The 23409-nt window shown below is 43.2% G+C and overlaps 1 protein-coding gene across 2 annotated transcripts in view; it reads right to left on the bottom strand.

Annotated features, from left to right (window-relative positions):
- LOC137630520 (microtubule-associated protein futsch-like) overlaps window positions 1-23409 on the bottom strand; it is a 143881-nt gene that overhangs the window by 87869 nt on the left and 32603 nt on the right. For both annotated transcript variants that reach the window (XM_068362035.1, XM_068362034.1), the window contains exons 4-5: window positions 19214-19614; window positions 7371-7464 (exon numbers count right to left, since the gene is read on the bottom strand). In XM_068362035.1, coding sequence (XP_068218136.1) covers window positions 7371-7464; window positions 19214-19614 — 495 coding nt within the window. The remainder of the gene's footprint in view (window positions 1-7370; window positions 7465-19213; window positions 19615-23409) is intronic.

The raw sequence follows: 23409 nt of genomic DNA, 5'->3' as shown, positions 1-23409 counted from the left end.
TGCTGAGTAGACGTTCTTAAGTTTGTGAAGTTTAATCTGTGCTGTGTGCGACTGTTTTAAGTTGAACTTTTTGTTGAACTTTCTGTTACAATGCCTCCCAAGCGTTCTGCTTCTAGTAAGGCTGGTAGTGAGCCTAAACGCCACCGAAGGATGATGACGATAGCTGAGAAGGTTACGCTTCTCGACATGTTAAAAGATGGTAGAAGTTACGCGGCCGCCGGCCGCCATTTTGGCATCAACGAATCCACCGTTCGCTACATCAAGAAGGACGAGGCGAACATTAGAAAGACTGCTGCAATCACCTTTAGCAGATCAGCGAAGCGAGTCGTTACAACGCGTAATAAAACGATCGTACGCATGGAAGGTGCTTTAGCTGTGTGGATTGCCGACTGTCGGAAGAAGAACATAGCGTTGGATACGAACACCATCCGAACAAAGGCTTTGAGCTTGTATGAGAATTTTGCGGCAAAGGAACCTCATGACGACGATGGCGACCATGCTGAAGAAGATGATGATGTAGATGATCCTCAACCAGGGACCTCCACTGATTCCCAGCGTCAGAAACAACGTTTTTTCCGCCAGCAAAGGATGGTTCGCGAAGTTTCAGAAACGCTTCGCCCTGAAAAGCGTTTCCCTGCATGGGGAGTCTGCTTCCGCTGACACTGCCGCTGCTGAAACTTACGTGAACCAGACTTTCAAGAACATTATCGCTGAAGGTGGATACAAGCCGGAACAAGTGTTTAATATGGATGAAACCGGCTTGTTTTGGAAGAGAATGCCGTCGCGAACTTTCCTGTTCAAAGAGGAAGCCAAAGCCTCTGGCTTTAAGGCATTCAAGGATCGCGTTACCCTCGTGATGTGTGGCAATGCTGCTGGATTTTTGTTAAAGCCGGGGCTTATTTATAAGTCGAAAAATCCTCGCGCTTTGAAAAATAAAAATAAGAATCTCCTTCCCGTGTACTGGATGCATAATCAAAAAGCATGGATTACGAAGATGCTGACCTCCAACTGGTTCCACCAGTGTTTCATCCCGCAAGTCCATGAATATCTCTTAGAGAAGGGCTTGCCATTCAAGATCCTTCTCCTTATGGATAACGCTGGTGGACACGCAACTGACCTGTCGCGTGAGGGCGTTCAGGTTGAGTTCCTGCCACCCAACACCACGTCATTAATTCAACCGATGGACCAGGGGGTTATCAGGGCGTTCAAGGCCCTCTACACGAAGAATACCTTGGCGGACCTCGTTGCGTGTGTGGATGCTGCCCAAGATGACGAGGATGAAGATTTCAACTTGAAGGCGTACTGGCGGCAGTACACCATAGCCACGTGCCTGCAGAATATTCAAAAGGCACTTCAAGAGATGAAACCTGCAACCGTGAATGCGAGCTGGAAGAAGTTGTGGCCCGAGATTGTTTACGACGACAAGGGATTTACTCCGTCGGAAATCCAACACTCTGCAATACGGAAATCTGTGCAGTTGGCTGCCATAATTGGGGGTGACGGGTTTGGCGACATGACGACTGAAGACGTCGACGAGTTGTTGGACTGCCATTCCCAGCCCCTAACTGACGCAGACCTCGAAGACCTGACGAAATCGGCAAGTGAGGAAGAGAGTGAGGGTGCCCAGGAAGAGACCCAAGAAAATGTCGAAGAAACGGGCTTAACATTAGAACGGCTTGCCAAGTTCTGCAACCATATGAAGGAGGCGAAAGAAATGTTACAAGAGTGGGACGAGGATATGGTTCGCTCGATGCAATTCTCAAATAAGGTCGATGACATCATGACTCCCTACAGGATGCTCTTGGATCGAAAAAAGAAGCAGCGGCAACAACTTCCGATCACAATGTTCTTCCAGCCTCGCAAAAAAGAGCCAGTTCCTCCTGCTAGTACGCCTTCGGAAGAAATTGAAGAAGTTGAAGAGGTGTCCCAGGAAAAGGCACCTCCGTCTGAAGAGACGTAAAATACTATCATTGACTGCACAGTAGAACACATCATCAGCTTCATCATCATCATTTCTACTGTGCAGCAAATTCATCGCCATCGTCATTCAAGTTTTTCTTGAACTTCTTTCGTGGTGAGTACAGTAACAATCTTTATTTTTTACTTTAACCTGTTTTATAGTTTAGTAATGTACGTACTGTATGCATTAAGTTAAAGGGAAGGTTTTAAAAGTCTACATGTTGTAACCTATCATATTTTTTTTGTTTAAAATTTACATTCGTACGTAAAACAATCTCTCTCTCTCTCTCTCTCTCTCTCTCTCTCTCTCTCTCTCTCTCTCTCTCAAATTGTTTTCCTGCTTTGCTACGTACAAGTACTGTATAATTTATATTTGTAAGGTAACATATTTTGTAAATGCTTTTACTGTAAATACTGTATGTACTGTATCATTATTTATCACTATCATCATGCGCGTTAAATGCCTTGTTTGTTCTGAGCGTGGTTGTTTACTGAGCGTACACGCCGTCGTTTCAGGCGGCGTCATAAAGAAAAAGATTTCATTTGGAAGTCCTAAGAAAAATACGTAAACTAAAACATTGGTAATAAAAAAATCAACATACAGTACTGTATAATCAATATAATCGATGCAAAAACTAACCTATATATGTGTACTGTACACTAAATGAGTTTGTTTCTTCATTATGATCAGAGATGAACGTAAACAAAACATTGGTTGCCATTTTTTATTGTGCTTTTTAGGTGTTTAGGAAACACATGATATAAAATCGCCTTTAATATTTGTGCCTGTTTTAGTTTAGGGTGCTGTAGTACATGCATTAAGTGTTCTGTACATTAAAGGGTGGTTTGTTAACAGTACTACGTATAAGGGAAGGTTTTAAAAGTCCGAATATACATGTTAAATAAATAGGTAAATATGCTGTCACTACTTCGCGGATTTTCACCTATCGCGCCCGCGTCTGGAACCTATCTACCGCGATAAACGAGGGTTCACTGTATGTTCTAAATTTGGCTTGAATTAAAATGGACTTCTTGCCAAATCTAGAAAAGTCTCCATGCTCTATACGCCTACTTTCTGTTGTATTAGTTTACTAAATCTAAAATAGATGTATTCTTCTCTCTTTGATGTTGCTATAATCCACATTGGTGGTTTAGGATTTTGTTCTCTTATCAAGTTTGTTTTCGGGTCCATAAATTCATTTTGATGCCAGTCACTAGGGTGATATCCAGGTTTCTAGGAGCAGTATTGCATAGTGCTCTGGTAATCTTGCTATTATCAATTTTAATTTTTGAAACTTCACAGACTGCTTTAAAAGCCTCTTCATGATTATCAAAGTAGATCCATGCTTCCCATTTTTCACCTTCTTCCTTAAAATTCAACTTATTTCAGTGATTTTACAATAAGCTTTAAAAGTCATCCATAACACTTCATAATGACAGCTTATTGGTAAATTGCATATAGGAAAGAATTTTAATTTCTAAACATTACAGTGATCCTTCTTCATTCCTAAGTCAGCAACAGAATTTTCCCTAATAGAATCGCCAGAGGTTGTCAACAGTACTGGGGGTGGGGGTGGGGGTCAGCATATCCAGGGGATGGGGGGATCTTGTCAGCAGGATTCATAGTAGAGGGCTGTATTTAGTCTGTTTATGTTTTGTTGTAAGTTGGTTTACCTGCTTGAGAATATTAAGAAAGTATTATACATTGGAAAGGACATTTGCATTCTCCACTATTGGCACAATGAGAGTATACTTCCCAGATGGTCCACTCCATACCCTACATGAAGGATAGCACCAAAACAAATATAGAGGCACAGGTGTAAAAAGCTAAACCCACCTGTTAGAACTAAGACCAAGAATATATGGAATCATCTTCCCCATATCTGTAATGATGGGCTTCCGGCCAGAAGCCAAGAGTCCCACCTCAAGGATTGGATCCCTCCGGATTCCAATGACCCAACCCTTGAGAATAGTTCTTCCAAAAAGGACCAAACCATCTTCGGATGGCTGAAATCATCCAATATTCTCACATATAGCTCTGAATGCAGATACCTCCCAACCGTGATCCCTTCTCCCATTCATCTAAGCAGGCAGTAACAACGAATGTGGAAATATCCACGCCATTTAAATAAAATAGAAATAAATGAATAAACAGATAAAATGAATATTATATATATATGCATACATACACACATATATATAAACTTAGGAGAAATAGTACTCAAAGTTAGGACAGCAAGACAAAAGAAAGTTTATAAAATTAGGAGGTCGAAGTAATACAGTAACCCCTTGAGGTACGAGTCTAATCCGTTCCAGGACCGAGCTCGTATTTTAATTTCCTCGTATCTCAGATGAATTTTTCCCATACAAAATAACTGAAAACAAATTAATCCGTTAAAAAAACCCTAAAAACAGTATATTACAGAGGAAAAACATGTTTATAATTGTTGTAATCAACATCCTACGCTGACAAAATAACAAAGGCTATAAACTGGTTATGAAATGTAACATTATTATGGAGTTCTTACCTTCGAGGAAGACGGTAGCAGCTAATGGCGGTGTGTGCGGAGGAGGAGGAGCAGGGAGAGAGGATGGGGAGGAGATAGACTTAACGGCAACATGTTCGGTATGCAACACTTTTGTAACACTATGTAATATAACCTTAACTTTAAATTCAACTTTAAATTCAACTTTCAATTCATCTTAAATGAAATTAGCTTACAGTACACACACTTAAAAATAAAATGTTAATCTTACGTTACACTAAACTTGATTCTACATTTTGTTTTCATTTTTTTTTACTTTTCTTCTTCCTCTGGCTTGGCTCTTTTTGCCTATCTTTCACCTGCACTTTTTGACGGCCTTTTTAAAAGGAACCTATCTAGGGATGTTCGTTTTTGTCTCCCCTTCAATATGTTGCGAAAATGACGCACGCAGGTGTCGTCACGCAAGGCTAACGCACGACCACTCACCAACTTGTCCGGGTGCCTCTTTTCCATAAAATTAGAAAACTCCTGCCACTTCGCTAACATGTCTTTGATTTCTGCCGTAGAAAGGCGGCCGTCGTCTTCCATCTCCTCCTCGCTACTGAGCTCCTGCAACACCTCCGAATGTGTCATCTCCTGGAGCTTGTTCAATTCTTAGTGTCGTGAGCTCTTCCTGATGCTCCTCGACAAGGTCATTCACGTCTTCCTCATCTACCTCCAGCCCCATGGACTTTCCAAGAGACATGATTTCATCCATCACAACAGGTTCGGGGTCATCAGGGTCTGTTGTATCGAACCCTTCAAAGTCCCTCTCAGCGACGGAAGCTGGCCACAATTTCTTCCACGCTGAATTAAGAGTTCGTCTTGGGCCACCCTGCCAGGCATCGTCTATAATTTTCAAACAATGGACGATGTTGAAATGTTCTTTCAAAATTACCAGAGGGGGGAGATTGTTGTTGTCTGTGATATTGAAGTACTTCTTGAACAAATGCTTCGTGTACAGTTTTTTTAAGTTGGAAATAACTTGCTGGTCCATGGCCTGGAGGAGTGACGTGGTGTTGGGCGGGAGATAAAGGACCTTGATGAACCGGAATTCATCAAGAATGTCCTCTTCGAGACCAGGAGGGTGACAAGGGGCATTGTCGAGGGCTAAGAGACATTCCAATGGCAGGTTTTTCTCAGTCAAATATTTTGACTGCTGGACCAAAGCACAGATTAACCCATTCTGTGAAGAAATGCCTGGTAACCCAAGCCTTAGAATTAGCGTGCCACATTACTTGCAGTTTCTCTTTCAAGATCCTTTGGCTCTTGAAAGCACGTGGGTTTTCAGAGTGGTACACCAGCAGTGGCTTGACCTTACAGTCACCGCTGGCACTGGCACTGGCACACAAGGCTAGAGTTAACAGGTCCCTCATGGGTTTATGGCCCGGTAGTCTCTTCTCTGCTGTGATGAAAGTCCTCCTGGGCATCTTCTTCCAGAGAAGGCCAGTTTCATCGCAGTTGAAGACTTGTTGAGGGATGAAGCCATGTTGGGCAATAACCGAGGCAAAGGTTGTCACGAAGTCCGCCGTGGCTTTCGCGTCGGAACTTACTGCTTCCCCATGCCTCACAACTGAGTGTATCCCAGTCCTTTTCTTAAAATTATCCAGCCACCCACGACTGGCTTTGAAGGTTTCCGCTGGCGTCGAAGTCTCCCCTTTCTCGGCTGCTTGCTTCCCTTTCAAGTTCTCGTAGATTCATCTGGCCTTCTCGCATATGATAGTCTCGGTTACGCGATCTCCCGCCAACTGTTTTTCCTATATCCAAATCAAAAGAAGCCTCTCCATCTCGTTGTGAACATCACTACAGAGCTTGGAAAGGATGGTTACTCCTTTGGAAGGCTTGGTGTTCTTTATAGTCTCCTCCTGCTTGAGGATGGTACATATAGTCGACGTACTCCTCTCGTAATGGTGCGCCAGCTCAGTCACTCTTACGCCACTCATGTTTTACGATTATTTCATGCTTCATCTCCATTGTCATCATACGCTTTTTCTTCTCACTACCCTTGTTTGCACTCGCTTTCTTTGGACCCATTGTTTATTCACTTAATTCTGCACTGATTCTCGCAAAAAACACATAAAAAAAAGCAAACAATATGGCCTATGCTCGGAGATAACTTTACGCGACGGAGATCCGACGGGAAAAACCGAGTGATACTGTCCTCATGATCAGCCTCTCGCACACGCGGCCGCATAGGGAACTACTGTGCCTCATATCTAAAATTTTTCCTCGCATCTCAGAATGGAAATTTTCTCGGAACTCTCCTCGTATCTCAATTTTCTTGTATGTTGGGTCGCTCGTATATCAAGGTATTACTGTACTGAGAAGAAATAGATGAGGAGAGAAATTTATTTTCAAACTTGGGGAGCAATTTCCCAAGTTCGAGAGCCCTCTTGCCAGCCACAATTCTTCACAACATGAAGAAACCATATGACTTTGTCAAGGCATTCTCTCGTTAAGGGGGAGGGGCTTGGGTGCTGATCATATTTATATATGGTCAGTCTCTAAGACATTGTCCTACTACCTAGGTTAGGATATTATCACTTTCCCTTGCCTCTGCCATTCATGAGTGCCTTATAACCTTCAAACCCTTTTATGTATAACGAACCCAAAATAACAATTCACTCCAACCAGGCATAGAAAAATCACCTGGATCCTCAACATTAAACATAACTGTTGATTGTGTCTGCGTATGCTAGCTGCACGCAACAATAATCCCCAGACATTTTTCCTTGGTGTGCAGCTTTCAATATTTTCTCCATGCATTTATTAACCTTGTCATTGTGTTGTGAGTTTTATGGGGTTAGTATTGTTCATAGTAAGATGTGCATGGTAAGTGAAACTCCTTTAGGATTACCTTAGACATGAAAATCCAAATACACATACCATTCTCTGACAACGATGGGGAACCTGCAGAAACGCGTTTGTCATTTGAGATATCAATCCTCAAGGCCTCAAGTTGATGGCTATTTTCTTGAACCTGTAATTAAATATTTAGAGAAAATGTTAGATTAAAAATAACAAACAAAAATAGGCTCATGTCTAAAAGCAAGCAAAATAAAACTATAACATTTCAAAATCATCATATACACTTTATCAAGTACTCTGAATATACTTCTAAATTATACTAACTCTGTGTTCTATACTTCAACACAATAAACCAGAAAATAAATGTACAAGATAAACTCACAAAAATACAGTACATATATTTCCGTGTGATATTTTCAAGTCATTTGGGTGCTGCAAACAGGCAGCTGCTCAAGGCACACTGTAAATATACCACCTTACATGTCTCTCAGATTGGAGGCTTTAGAAACCCATCAAGCAGGAATTTTTAAGAAAAAAGTATCAAGTACAGTAGTACCTCTACATACGATCTTAATTCGTCCCAGGAATTGCTTCGTATGTTAAAACGATCATATGTTGGAGCAAATATTCCCAAAAGAATACACTGTAATTTGAATAATTCGTTCCACAGCCCAAAAACCCATGATAACTCCTTAATAAATTGCTACACATAATTACACATAACATTATTACAAATGCATAACTCCTTAATAAATTGCTACACATAATTACACATAACATTATTACAAATGCATAATACAGAAAGATCAAAAAAAGAATAAGAAAGAAATAATAGAAGTGGGAAAACATGTAGACAAAGAAGAAGAATAAAGGAATAATAAATAAAAATGTGTTTTTATTGACACTTTACCTTAGAGACAGGCCAACGCAGGTGTAAGAATTGCTACGTAGGAGGAGATGGAATATCAGCGAGGAGGTAGAGATGGCGACTGCGATAACGTAACGTAACTTACTCTAACTTACACTATGTGAACTTTAACCTAACTTAGCTTATTTATTTTTTTTTCATTCTTATATTTTATACTTTTTTTACCTTTTTTCTATTTTATTTTTAATTTGCATCACTTTCACTCAATTCGGTCTTACTTTTCTTTGCTTCACTTTCTTTCTCTTCATTATGATCACTAGACTGCTTCGTAGATTTTTTAAAGAAACTACCAAGAGAAAGTTTCTTGTTAAGACTTTTTAGAATTTTTCTGAAATGGGTTAAACAGATATCATCGAATTACGAAACTACGTTTGTGGGTGATGCTTATTGATGAAATCAACCATGTGTTGATGATATGCCCACATCTGTTTTATTTCAGCTGAACTTAAGATGTGACCTACCTCCTCGATCTCCTCCGACTCACTCAACTGCACTTGGAACTCATCATGCTGCATGACTTGTAGCTCCTTGAGTTCCTCGGTGGTGAGCTCTTCATGATGCTCATCGACGTGTTCAGTGATGTCACCTTCATAGACCTCCAGACCCATGGACTTGCCAAGGAATAAAATCTCTTCTACGTCTTCCTCTACGGCAAGCACAAGTTCAGGGTCGGGGCCAAAACCTTCAAAATCTCTTGGAGAAACAGCATCAGGCCAAAGCTTCTCCCAAGCTGAATTCAGTGTCCGATGAGTTACTACCTCCCAAGCTTGATCTATGATCTTCAAGCAGTGCACAATATTGAAATGGCTCCTCCAAAATTCACGCAAAGTTAAGTTGGTGCTTTGTATGACATTAAAGCACTGCTTAAATAAGTACTTGGTGTAGAGCTTCTTGAAATTAGAGATGACTTGCTGGTCCATGGGCTGGAGGATAGGGGTGGTGTTCGGTGGAAGATACAGCACTCTGAGGAATTTGTACCGGTTGATGATATCATCTTCGAGTCCTCGGAGGTGAACGGGTGCATTATCCAGGCAAAACAAGCACTTCAAAGGCAAATTCCTCTCCTGAAGGTAATTCTTTTCAGCAGGGTGAAAACTATGTTTACCCATTCAACAAAGAAATGCCTAGTGACCCAAGCCTTAGAATTAGCACACCACAAAACATGCAGCATGTCCTTATTGATTCTATGTGCCTTAAATGCCCTAGGGTTTTTGGAATGGTAAACTAATATCGGCTTTATTTTGCAGTCCCCGCTGGCGTTGGCACAAAGGGCAAGAGTCAACCGATACTTCATAGGCTTATGTCCAGGAATTTTCTTCTCTTTGTATGTTCGATTAGGCATCTTCTTCCAAAACAGACCGGTTTCATCAAAGTTGAAAACTTGATGCTTTACGTAGCCTTCCTCCTCCACGATCTTTTCGAACATCTTAACAAAATCGTTAGCAGCCTTGGTGTCCGAACTTGAAGCCTCTCCGTGCCAAATAACTGAATAAATCCCGGTCCGTTTCTTAAATTTCTTGAACCAACCGCGAGACGCCTTGAATTCCTGAGTTGTAGGATCGGTTGAACTATCCCGTGTCACCCCCAGAGGCCGCCGCCTTCAAGTCACAATAGATAGCACTGGCCTACTCACAAATGATCGTTTCAGTGATCGTATCGCCAACAATCTGTGTCCTTTATCCATATCAACAAAAGGCGTTCCATCTCTTCCAGAGTAGGGCTACGTTGTTTAGAAATAATGGTGATCCCCTTCGATGCCTTTTGCTTGATGATCGTCGAGATCGTAGACATATTCCAGCCATATTGTTTAGCCACATGACTCCCACAAACACCGCGCTCATGTTTTTCTATAATTTCTTGCTTTAGTTCTAATGAAAGCATTGACTTCTTCCTTTTCTCACCACTACTACTTCCTGAACCGAAACCATGCCTCTTAGGACCCATTATTATACGTAAAATCAAAAAACAAAATGTGAAAAAGGAAGATAATAAGCACTGTTAATAACGGAGCGAACAGAGGACAACCACACGATGCGCACGAGAACAGAGAACTGATTAAGGCGACGCTCAATGGCGTCCCTCTGACGTGCTGCCGCCCACCAGCGTAAACAAGAAACTAAGATCGACGCTTCGAGAAAATTCTACGCATACGATCTACGTTGGATGTTGGGGCAAGACTTCGGGTGTCGAGACAAAAATTTGATCAAATTTTACTTAGGGTGTTGGAACAATCGTATGTAAAGACAATCGTATGTAGAGGTTCCACTGAATAGTTGTTACAAGCTTTTTCCAATTCACTTTGTGCCAAATTTTTCTAGTGTGCCCTGGTCTTAAATTTGCAGTGATTCTAAATAGGTGCATTTTAATCCTTTTCTTGGTAAAATAATAATTTTCTATCTAAATAAAAAAGAAAATAAAAATATGATAAAAACGACAAATTTGTAAGTAATTTGTATTTTTCCTAACGATTCAAACCTGTAGCTATTTATAGGGATATTACTTTTGGTGAAGCTGGAAGATGAACCATAAGACTTTTAGTGAGTGTTAACCACCCATCGGCTGGTCATGGAGGGGAGGGGGGAGACTGCAATCCCGCTCACTCACACATCTGGGTTGAGTAACTACTTTTGCTTGCAAGTAGGACTTCTAGGGGGACAGGTGCTGGCAGGCCAATCTGCATAAATAGCTACAGGTTTGTATCGTTAGGAAAAATACAAATTACTTCTCCGTACATGCTCTGCAGGTAACTGGTAGAAACCCTTACACCTCGCTAAATACCGTGCTATGCACGGCCAGCGGCCTATGCAAGTAGTGTGCCTATGATACTAGCAATGTGACTAAGTCTACATATAAGAGTTCTCAGTCATAGGAATCTTCCAAGGATACCAAAGACAATACCCAATCCCCCCTTGCTAAGGGTATGTGTAAGCAACAAGTATTATTCACGTACAGATAGGAGAGGCCAGTGTGGGAAAGTGTTATTGGAGTGAGGGGAGAGTTTGTAAACGTTTGAAATGCCCATAAATACCAAAAAATAGGTGACCCTTGTAAAAAGCGGGGGACGACTACAGTATTTGCATATCCTCAATAGCAGAACTGAAGCTCAAAATCAGCTAACACCACAATTAGCCGAGTGTTTACATTTTCTTAGATGAGGTCGCATAGGAAAAAAAGGTGATTTACTTAATATTGAATTATTCCTAGGATAGGCTTTCTGTTATGAAGATATGCCAATAAGGTAAAAATAAGGTCTCTGATTTAGTGTTCTCTTTCCTTTGAAGGATCCTGATTTTGGGTCGTTTCATGTCTAGCAGTTAAAGCGAACAACCAAATTCAGGTTTTTCAATGTGTTGTAGAGCAGGTCTAGCAGAATACAGCTTAAAGACATCGCTCACATTCAGGTTGTGCTCCTTGTAGTAAATCATCTCCCTTGTTTTTCTTAAAATTTTGCCAGTCATTAATAGTACTGTATTGTACCACCAGCAGAGCAGTAATGATAGGTATCTTGGTTTTCGAGGAGTCAAAAGGAACACATACTTCAAGAGATTTAAAAGATATTGTTAGGAGGCTTAATATTAAGCTATATATTGTTTTCAGTACCAAATTCCAGGTTGCCAAATGCAATCAGATTCTGAAATACAACAGGTCTACTAGGGTATTCGATTCTCTCATTAACTACCGTTTCTGGACTAAGTGCTATGATTCAGCAAGTAGCCTAAGTTATTCTAAAGTTCTCTAATTTCAGCTGTGAAAAAGGAGTTTTTATGATAAAACAAAGTTTTATGAATACTTACCTGGCAGTTATATATATATATAGCTTAGTCTCTGACGTCCGGCAGAATTTTTCAAAACTCGCGGCAACCACCGTGTGGTGGTTGTGCGGTTAGGTGGTTAACAACACTTACAGGGTGGTACTTGGAATCATTCCCGTTTTCTGTTCCTCAGATCATCTTTGCCCGACCTGTCTCCAGAGGGGAGGTGGGTGGGCCTTAAAATATATATATAACTGCCAGGTAAGTATTCATAAAACTTTGTTTTATCATAAAAACTCCATTTTCATGAGGAAATCTATATTTTCAGGATTACATGAGAGAGCTGCTAATTCTGAGATTCTAGCACCTGAGGCCAAGGCTGTTAGGAATAAGGTCTCCCTAAGAAGAGTGATGTAGGAGCAGGATTCGTTATCCATGTCCGAAGCTAGCTTTAGTACGTCTTTCAGAGACCAAGAGACCTTTTGTGGGCGAACTGAAGGCCTGAGCCTTACGCATGCCTTCGGAATACAGTGTAGATGAGAAATAGGAATCTGCCAGGTCAATATTGAAACCCACGAGGAAGATCTTTTTCAGAACTGACTTCATCATAGTTATAGTGCTAGCTGCTAGGCCCTTGTCAAATAGGGACTTAAAGAATGATATGGCCATATTAGAAGTCATGCGAGAATGTTCTGACTTCTTTAGGAAATTGCTAATTTCTTAACAGCTGAATCGTGCTGTCTAATGGTAGAGTCCCTTTTCTCTGTTTCACCGGGCGTCACAGGTATCTCCCCAGAAATAGATTTTTCCTTTGTCAAAATCCCTTTTTTATGAATAGAACTAACCTGGCAGTTATATACATATATATATATATATAGCTGATTCACACATTTGGAGGAGGGTGAGACAGTTAACATCGTTGGAAAAACAACAATAAGTAATAGGAGAAAAAACACCTTGATTCCTTACTTGCTAAGGTAGCTGACTTCAAAGGTTCCTCTGCGTCTTGAGTCGCTTTTCCTTAGGAGTTTCAGTCAGGAGTGAACCTGCCATGCTGAAAACAACTCGATCAAGTCTGTCAAATGGGGTGAGACCAACAACTTGACTAGACTTCAGAACTACCTATGCCCCTTTTTTAAAAAAAACTGCAACCTTACTCAAACTAACCACCTAACCTTGCAGAAAAGATATAAACTATCTAGCTAGACTGAGGGAACTGTACCACAAGTCAAAGTCCTCAGACAACCGTAAAAACCTCGACCCAAGCACAGGCATACAAAAGCTAAGGTTGAGGGGAGGTAGAAACTCCTTTTCCTAATACAGAAGATGTAGCTACATATGGGTCCAAGGTGTAACACCTTTGATAATCCACTCTTACCTCTCTGAGGTAATGAGAGGCGAACACCGAGTTGCTTCTCCAGAACGTTGCATCCATAATCTGTCTAACTGACATATTCTTACGATATGCCAGCGAAGTAGCAATAGCTCTCACTTCGTGAGCCCTTACTTACAAAAGGCCGAAGTTCTCCTCCTCACACAAGAGGTGAGCTTCTCTTATAGTTTCCCACAGGAAGAATGACAATGCATTCTTTGAGAGGGGCTTTTGCGGATCTTTCACTGAGCACCATGAGGAATTAGATGCACCTCTAACATTCTTAGTGTGAGATAAAAACGCTCTCAGGGCTCTCGTTCTGGGCGAGGAAGTCAATTCTCAATGCGCATACTGCCCCATTCTGGTTGAAGCCCACTTGCTTTTCAATAGCTTGAACCTCGCTGATCCTTTTAGCTGTGGCCAGAGCCATCAGGAAGAGGGTTTTCTTCGTAGCATCTCTAAGAGACGCTTGTGAGATGGGTTCGAACTTCTTGGTACATAGGAACTTCAGAACCATATCCAGATTCCAAGCTGGGGGCCTTAACTGAGCCTGCTTAGTTGTCTCAAAAGACTTCACGAGATCTTGCAAGTCTTTATTCCGAGACAAATCTAAGCCGCTGTGCCTACAGACGGCTGAGAGCATACTCCTATGCCCTTTAATCATGGGTACGGCCAGTTTAGCATCCTGTCTGAGGGACAACAAAAAATCCGCTATTTGGCTCAGAGGTAGTGGTTGAGGAAACTTTGTGCTGCCTACACCAAGCTCTTAAGGTTTCCCACTTAGGTTGGTAGACTCTTTGCGAAGAGACCCTCCTTGCTCTGGCGATAGCTCTTGCAGCTTGCGCAGAAAAACCTCTCGCTCTGACAAGCTTCTCGATAGTCTGAAGGCAGTCAGTCTTAGAGCGAGGGGGTTTTGATGATACCTCTCAAAGTGGGGCTGTTTGAGAAGCTTTGGACTTGGAGGAAGGCTTCTTGGAAAGTCCACCACCATATCCACCACTTCCGTGAACCATTCTCTTGTTGGCCAGAATGGAGCTACTAGGATCATTCTTCCTGATTCGAGGAGAGCTAATTTCCTTACGACCAGATTGATGATCTTGAATGGGGGGAACGCATATGTGTCCATCCCCGTCCAGTCCATCAAGAGGGCGTCTACTGCTATTGCCTCCTCGTCCAGAACTAGGGAGCAATAGTTGGGGATCCTCTTATTTTGGTTGGAGGCGAAGAGGTCTATTAAAGGTCTCCCCCATAACTTCCAGACTCTGACAGACCTGGTGGTTGAGGGTCCATTCTGTGGGAAGAACTTGCCCTTTCCTGCTGAGCATGTCTGCTCTTACATTCTTCTGTCCCTGCACGAATCTTGTTAGCAGTTCTATTTTGTTTCCCTTTGACCACAGAAGGAGCTCCTTTGCTGTTTCAAACAGAGACAGAGAGTGAGTTCCCCCTTGCTTTCTGATGTAAGCTAGAGCCGTGGTGTTGTCCGAGTTGACCTCCACTATCCTCCCTGACACCGAGTCTTTGAAACCTTCATTCCTAACAGAATGGCCATCAACTCTTTCCTGTTGACGTGCCATCCGGTCTGATTCTTTTCCTAAGAGCCTGAAATCTCCTTTCTTCCTAGTGTTGCTCCCCATCCTGACTCCAAAGCGTCTGAGAGCAACACTAGGTCTGGGTTCTTCCTGTACAGGGAGATTCCTTCTCCTAACAAAGCTGGATCCAGCCACCAAATCAATGATCCTTGATTTCTGCTGGAATGGGGAAGGAAAAGGAATCTTCCTGGATCCTCCTGTTCCACACCTTTATAGGAAGCGTTGAAGAGGTCTGAGGTGGTCTTCCCAAAGAAACAAACAGTTTGAGCGAGGAGAGGGTTCCCAGCAAACTCATCCAATCCCTCGCTAAGCACTTCTGTCTCTTTAAGAATTCTCAAACCTTCTCGAGGCACCTGGTCTGTCTCTCTTGGGAGGGAGAAGCCTGAAAACGAACCGAGTCCAGAACGATCCCCGAATAAAGAATAGTCTGACTCGGCTCGGTCTGAGATTTCTCCCTGTTGATGATGAGACCCAGTTCTTGAGCAATCATGAAAGTCTTGTGTAGGTCTTCCAGACATTTCTCTTTCGACCGTGATCTTATCAACCAGTCGTCTAAATAAAGAGATACTCTTATCCCCTCTTGATGAAGCCATCCTGCCACGTTCGCCATTAGTCTGGTGAAGACTTGACGAGCAGAGCTGAGGCCGAAGCAAAGGGCCTTGAACTGGAAGCATTTGCCCTGGATCATGAATCTCAGGTACTTCCTTGAAGTCAGATGGTTGAGGATGTGAAAATAAGCGTCCTGTAAATCCAGAGACACCATCCAGTCCCCTGGAAGTACTGCTGCCAGCACCGACTGAGTCATCTCCATGGTAAATTTTGTCTTTTCCACAAAGACGTTCAGAGAGCTGACATCCAGAACGGGTCTCCATCCACCCGAGTTCTTGGGTACCACAAATAGATGATTGTAGAAACCTGGGGAGGATAGTTCAAGAACTGGTTCTATCGCTCCCTTCTCCAGCATCTGGTCCAACAGGTCCAGTAGGGCTCTTTGTTTCACGGCATCCGAGTACTGAGTACTGAGCCACTAAGGCTACAGAAGTATTTGAAAGCGGAGGCTTCTTCAAATGGGGGGATCTTGTATCCCTCCTTGATGACCGAGAGGGACCAGGCGTCCGCCCCTCTTCCGCTGTCTGGAGGACTGGAACTTCATTTCCTGGAGCGGGATCTAAACGAACCTCTATTCGTTCGTCCGCCCGTCTCCTGCCTTCTTCCCCTAAAGTCTGTTCTCGAAGGAGCTCTACCTCGAAAGGGCTGTTAAATTTCTTCTTCTCTCTCTTCAGAGACGAAGGGATGACTGGCAAAGGCTTTCTAGCAGAGCGTGACAGGAGGTTTTGAGTAGCCTTTTGCGCAAGCGAAAAGGTAATGTCCCTAACAAGGGACTCAGGAAAGAGATGTTCTGAGAGAGGGGCTTAAAGGAGCTCAGACTTCTGCGCAACCGTCACTGATCTGGAAGCAAAAGAACATATCAGGGCCCTCTTCTTCAAAACTCCTGCCGAAAAAAAGGGAAGCCAACTCATTTGATCCATCCCTAAGTGCTTTGTCCATGCATGCCATGATACTAGTAAGGTCTTCTGTTTCCTCCAGTTGTTCGGTTTTTCTGGCCAGAGTACCTAGAGACCAGTCCAAAAAACTGAAGACTTCGAAGGCTCGGAAAACCCCCTTGACGAGGTGGTCAAGCTCAGACATAGACCACATAACCTTCGCCGAGTCAAGGGCATGCCTTCTAGCAGTCAACAATACCAGAAAAGTCCCCCTGGGATGAGGCAGGAACTCCCAGCCCAGAGGTTCTCCAGTCTCGTACCACATGCCCGCCTTAGAAGCAAGTCGAGATGGTGGAAAAGAGAAGGTGGTCTTAACCGCTTGCCTACGCTCCTTCATCCATTCATCAACTTTAGTGAGAGCCTTCCTAGCAGAGATGGAGAGCTTCATTTTGATGAAAGCCAACTGCTTTTTGGCCTTCTTCCTGCTATACTGCAATTGAGGAGAACGAGGGGCAGCAGGTTGAAACTCCTCCCCATAAAGCTCAAGGAGGGAGCGAGAGAGAACCTTATAATGCCCAGCCGCGTTCGCAGGTTTGTCTTCATCCTCTGAGAAATCCTCAAGAACTTGTCCCACTTCTACTTCAGTCTCTCTTCGGGCTGAAGGTTCCCCTGCATCTGAAAGAGGCAAATCGTAGGATGCGTCCTGTAGGAGAGGGCTGAATACGTCCTGACACCGAGAGACGCGTGCGTCCTGGCGGCGCGCGCTGGAAGTGTCCTGGCGCCGAGAGCTCCAATCGTCCAGGCGACGAGAAGCGGAAGCGTCCTGGAGAAGCAGGCTGGAATCGTCCTGGCGACGAGAAGCGGAAGCGTCCTGGAGAAGCAGGCTGGAAACGTCCTGGCGCCGCGAACAAGAGATAGAAGCGTCCTGATGTCGAGAATCGCAAGCGTTCTGGAGGCGTGTCGATGAGGAAGAAGCGCAGTACCGCGCCTTAGACAAATCGCACCGAGGTTCCCTGGGAGAGGAACTCCGTTCCCTCTTAGAGGCCGATTTCTTAACAGGTAAAGAGTCGTCCTTACATCTGTCCGACTGGGGGGAAGGGCGGCTAAAAGCTTGTACCAAAGAAAACAGCTGCTTTTGCATAAGTCATAAATGACTTAGCGACTGCTTCTGGATCCTGTGGTTCTGAAGGCGATGGCTGTCGAGTAGCGCTGGTTGTAGGAGAAGGATCTCTCTACGGTCTCTCTTGACTTTCGTCTCTAGGCTTTGGTCTTTTCACTGGAATGGCGTTCAGGTCATCCTCGGAGGGCTACTTGAAAAGGGAGAGCGAGAACGGGTCTGGTCAGTTAGGTTCCACCTCCTCTTGGTCGGTCTTGAAGCCTCATACTGCCATTTGCGTCTGGGAGAGGGGCTCGGGGAGGACACCATCACTTCCAACACGCCTTTTCCGTGGCGTTCAAGAGCAGCCTGAGAAAATGCAACAAGACTGTCTAAGGCGACGGCTGATTGAGGATACGTACCTCTCACTCCCTTACGGCCGTCGACGTACCTTCTCCCTTGGTCCTGGGAGCTTGGTAGAGGTCTACACATTGGGTAATTACAGGTTCGATCAGTCGCCACCTCCACTGCACTTTCACTAGCACTAATCCCACTCTCAAACTTACCTTTTAAGGCTGAAAGTTGGTCTTTAATAGCCTTCAACTCAGCCACCATTATGGCATACCGAGGGTCAACCGCAGATACCGTTCCTGTAGAAGGGGCAGAGTTACCACCTCAGGGGAAGGTTCAACTTCCACAGAGGAATTAATTAATGGATCAATAGAAATATCTAAACTACGCTCACTAGCAGATTTAGATTTAGATCTCGAAGCCCTCCTGGCTTTATCTAGCTCCAACTTGTGCACACAGCGCTTCATATCAAACCATTCTTTCTCGCTCAAAACCTCACATTCTTTGCACCTTTTATCAAGTGCACAATCAAAACCCCTGCAACCCAAACAAAGTGTGAGGGTCTACCTAAACTTTCGGTAACCTCACCTTGCATTCCTCATTTACACACACACGAAAATGAAGTTTCTCACTCATATTAAACAAACAAATACAGTGTAGTAACAGAATAAACACAAAAGGGATTGCCAAAACCCAAAGTCAATGTACACCAAAAATAAGTCAGGTATAGCAACACAGGGAAAGCGAAGCGAAAAACTCCAATGGCGGACCAACGATAATGTCAGTCCAACCGGCAGAGATGATCTGAGGAACAGAAAACGTGATTTATTCCAAGTACCACCCTGTAAGGATTGTTAACCACCTAACCGCACAACCACCACACGGCGGTTGCCGCGAGTTTTGAAAAATTCTGCCGGACGTCAGAGACTAAGCTATATATATATATCGGCCAAGTAAGTTCTATTCATAAAACTGCATGGTGTTTAGTAGGTACTTATTTAGGTGGTTTATCTCTCTCCAACATATACCCACCTCCACTGTAAGTGTGGGAATCAACATAATGGCTAACAGAATTAAGAATTTTATTTATTTGAATAAACAGAATTCTAAATATTTACCTCTTAGTCATTGAATTTCCTTCCTCCTCTCCACTTCTGGTGATGTCTGGAGAAATTTTAGAAATACTCCTATGATAACTCGGATTATATGAAGATTCTTAAAGGTCATTAAATTGGTAGCTTTGACGGTGGAAGCATAATGACTACCAGGTATTTATTTAGATAATTCTATTATTAAAATTCTATTCTTATGAAAAAGAGCTTAAACAAATAGAAGATTCTTTGTCTTACCTTATCATCACTGGCTTCTTTTGAAGAATCATCATTGGATTCACCAGTTGAATTAGCCTCAAGTGGGGCCGTTTTACGACGCTTTCCTGCTGGGGTGAGATCTTCCATCTTGTCCTCTTCAGTAACCTCATAGGTGTCTGTCCGTACTTTGTCTTTACTGACACTTTTAGAAGCAGAATCATTAGATCCATCAGATGGATTAACTTCAAATGTGGATGTTCTACGACGTTTTGCCGCAGGAATGGGATCTTCTACCTTATCCTCTTCAGTAACTTCATACGTTCCTGTGCGTCGATGTTTACCACTTTTCCTCCCATTAGGGCTAACATTTTCAGAACTTTCCTCAACATCAAATGTGCCCTTACGCTTACGAGTGGTCTTAGGTTCAGTGTTTGGAGGCTCTGTGAAAACCATTCTTACTTCACTAACTCTGAATATTAACAGCAAACAAGATAAAATCAAAACTGAAAATATATCATTAACATACAGCATTTATCAAAAAAATTCTGAGCACCACATATTTACAACATTGTTGTACTGCAAAAAATGCCAAATTTAAAGTATTTGTATTTTTCCTAACAATACAAACTTTGAGCTCTTTGTTAGGGAATATACTTTCAGCAAAGCTGGAACACTAGCCATAAGACTTAGCAAGTTGTAACTACCCTCACCGCTGATTAGCAAGGAGTAGGGTGCAAATACCGGGTACCCTGCTCACACACACACACACGCGTGTTTTATCGTCACTTTTGTTTGCAGGCAGGACTTACCGGGGGATAGGAAAATGGTGGCCAAAATTTATATAAAGAGCTGAAGGTTTGTGTCGTTAGGAAAAATACAAATTACTTCAAATTTGTCATTTGTTCCATCACTAAATATAAACCCTTTCGCCCTTTATTAGCAAAGAATCACCCTCAAGGTGGGTTCAAGTCCTAACCCATTGGCTGGCTTTCGACCTGAGGTTTTCCAACCTTTGTGCTATGCGCATATAAGGGGAAAAACACTGATCCCTCGCTAAAACCTACGTGCAATAGCACACTTCAGCGGTCTGAGCAATCTCTGAGATTGTGCGATATCAACAGTGTGAATAGTCTAGGTAAGAATTCTCAGAAAAGTAGATATCTTTGAACCACATTACCCAATCCCACCTCGCTAGTGTATGGGAATGCAACAATTCCATATTTCTATACCAGGTTACACAAAGGAAATAGTTTTACAGTACCTGCAGACAGAGGAGGCCAGCTCGCAGAGTACCGTAGGTGCTGTTCCCCAAGAGAGGGGAAGATGAAAAAAAGAAGAGCCAGTCCTTCTTTTCATTTATCCCAGACATAATCCTAAAAAGCTCTGCCCTCCACTATCTGCTACTTGTCCATCAAGGAGCCTGAGGTGTTTAAACCATTTGTTGTGTAGCCACCACAGTACCAGCGGAGAACATCTCCATATTCCTGTGGGTCACGCAAGATGTCTTGCAGGTAGCGGGCGATGAAGGCTGTTGGACGCTTCTACACACTCACATGTAGGACCTGCGTCACAGAGTAGTAGTTCTTGAACGTTAGGGACGTGTTCATGTCACTAACATCATGAACTCTAGGTCTCCTCGTCTGAGGGGAAGGATCAGGATTCAATGCTTAGTCTATGACCTTGCAAATCCATGCCGAGATCGTGTTCTTGGTGATTCTTTTCTTGATCTTCTATGAGCTGACAAAGAGTGCTACCACTTACGGGAGAGCTCCTGCAATTTTCTTAAGGTAGCATCTCAAGCTCCTCACTGGACCAAGTAGCAGTTGATCTGGCTCATTAGTTACACTACAAATACTCCTAATTCGGAAGGGCTCAAAAGTGGGCTCCGTTGCTGCAAGATTTTAAGGTCTAGAGACACACTCAGGAACGATGTCAAGTATTACCTATCCCCGACCCCGGAATGGGAGACGTCAATGTTGTGAGAATGGGTGAATCGTTCATTAATTTTTCAGGCCGATGTCAGGGCTAGAAGGAATATCGTCCCAAGTGTCAGGTGAAGAACTGATGTCTGACACCTCGGCACCAAGGGTGCTCCTTTCTGAGATCGCAATCAACTGACGAAGTTCCACGTAGGCGGTCCAACCTCCAGCTGAGGACAGGTACGTTACAAAGACTCCACATGAGGACTGACAACTCCCACGCAGAGGAAATCCCTTTTTCGTCAAAAGCTAGGCTCTAAGCTGAGTGGTAGCTTTTGACCGTAGAGACAGAGAGGAGATTCGTCCCCGAAGTCGAAGAGACTATGCTATCACTGGAGTAGAGGCGTCAAGAGGGGAAATACCCTTCCACTAGCTGCTATGCCTGGTAGATTTTGGCTGATTATTCCCAGGGGTAACTGGACAGTTCTTCAGAACATGTTGCACAAAAAACTCTATCCCCTCTTCAGCATGGTTGTCTTCGAAGATTGTGAAATGGAGAATGGTCCCTTGGTACCTCTGAGAACAGATGTAGAAGATTCAGAAACCATTCTGCCAGGTGTCACTTAGGAGCAAAGGTGATGGTCATTGACCAGCCTGGATATCTTTCTTTGTTGAGCGATCTTTTTAATAGGTCGACTTGAGGGGATGTGGGAAACGCGACATCTAAACTGCCCGCTGTTGTCGGAAGGCCCCTAGCCGAGTACCTCCCTCGAAGGCTTGTTAATCAGCCACCTGTTGAAATACTACTGATAGAGAGTTATGGGGTATTTTGACTGGCCAGACAGTACTGCATTGGATCTCTCTGGTTACGGTTCATTTTCCCTTTGCTTACACACACACACACACACACACACAGTGAATAGTCTGGCCTATTCTTTACTTAATCGCCTCTGTCCTCGTACACCTGACAACACTCAGATTACCAAATAATTGTTCTTCACTCAAGGGGTTACTGGACTGTAATTGTTCAGTGACCACTTTCCTCTTGTTAAGTGTAGAAGAGACTCTTTAGCTATGGTCAGCAGCTCTTCTAGGACAAGGATACTGTACTCCAAAATCAAACCATTGTTCTCTGGTTTTGGGTAGTCCCATAGCTTCTGTACCATGGGCTTCCACTGTCTTGGGTTAGAGCTCTCTTGCTTGAGGGTACACTCTGGCACACTGTTCTGTTTTGTTTCTCTTCCTCTTGTTTTGTTAAAGTTTTTATAGTTTATAAAGGAGATATTTATTTTAATGTTACTCTTCTTGGAAATTTTATTTTTTCTTGTTTCCTTTCCTCACTGGACTATTTTCCCTGTTGGAGCCCCTGGGCTTATAGCATCCAGTTTTTCCAACTAGGGTTTTTTTAGATTAGCAAGTAATAATAATAATAATAATAATCAGAGACATGGCGGACAAGTCTACTGTCGGTGAAACCCAAGAGTTGGAACTATGCTGGGCACTTAAAGACCCACAAACAACTCGGAGCCAACTATCTAAATTAATACTCAGATTACCCACCAAAACATCTACTTGTCTGGGTAGAGCCGAGTTGCAGGGGCGCTGGGGAGTCTTCTTCCGCCTTAGCATTTCCCCAACTTGATGGCATAGGTGCTGTGAACAGGTACCTCCCTGATTGTTTGAATACAAGCCACTATGGTGGTATAGTCGTTCATCATCGTGGACTTCCTCAAGGGAACTATTGGAGGGTAAAAAACTGCCTGCATTCCAGGTGGTTCATAAGGTAATGATGTTAGCAATGGGACCAGAGTCCGGAGCTCTTGTGAAGCCACGTGTGGCCCCACCCTTTCTTGATGTTTCTTAGAAGAGCAACGAATCCAGGGGAGGTAAGGTGGAACATCCAAATACCCCCCGAGGAGGTTGAGATCTCCTGCTTCCCCATTGGTCACCTTGTGCTCCATGGAGAACAGGTGTCCTTCTCAGACTGAATAACCAATGAGATGGCAGCAAATCTTGTATAAAGAAGGGGCTACTGTCTTCTTCAGTCTTTCTAATTTGCTTGCAGAAAGAAGACTTTATTAGTCTGACATCTAGAAGTACTCCTAGTGATACCAGATTGTGTTGGTTGAAGAAAACGAATGATGAAGTTTTGTGTGCAGCCTTCGACAAGAGCACATTGAAGTAGCGCACACCTATGTGATACCATGGACATGAGTGCTAGCACTAGTTCTTACTCTGGACAGAGTCTAGCATGTGTTGTCTAGAAGAGGAGACTCGAAAAGAAATCGTTGGAAGCAATAGCACTCGTGCGCTGTT

This window comes from Palaemon carinicauda, chromosome 38 (genome assembly GCF_036898095.1).
Source record: "Palaemon carinicauda isolate YSFRI2023 chromosome 38, ASM3689809v2, whole genome shotgun sequence".
Lineage (NCBI taxonomy): Eukaryota > Metazoa > Arthropoda > Malacostraca > Decapoda > Palaemonidae > Palaemon > Palaemon carinicauda.
Note: the sequence above shows the minus strand (reverse complement) of the source record. Positions and strands in the feature narration are given on the sequence as shown.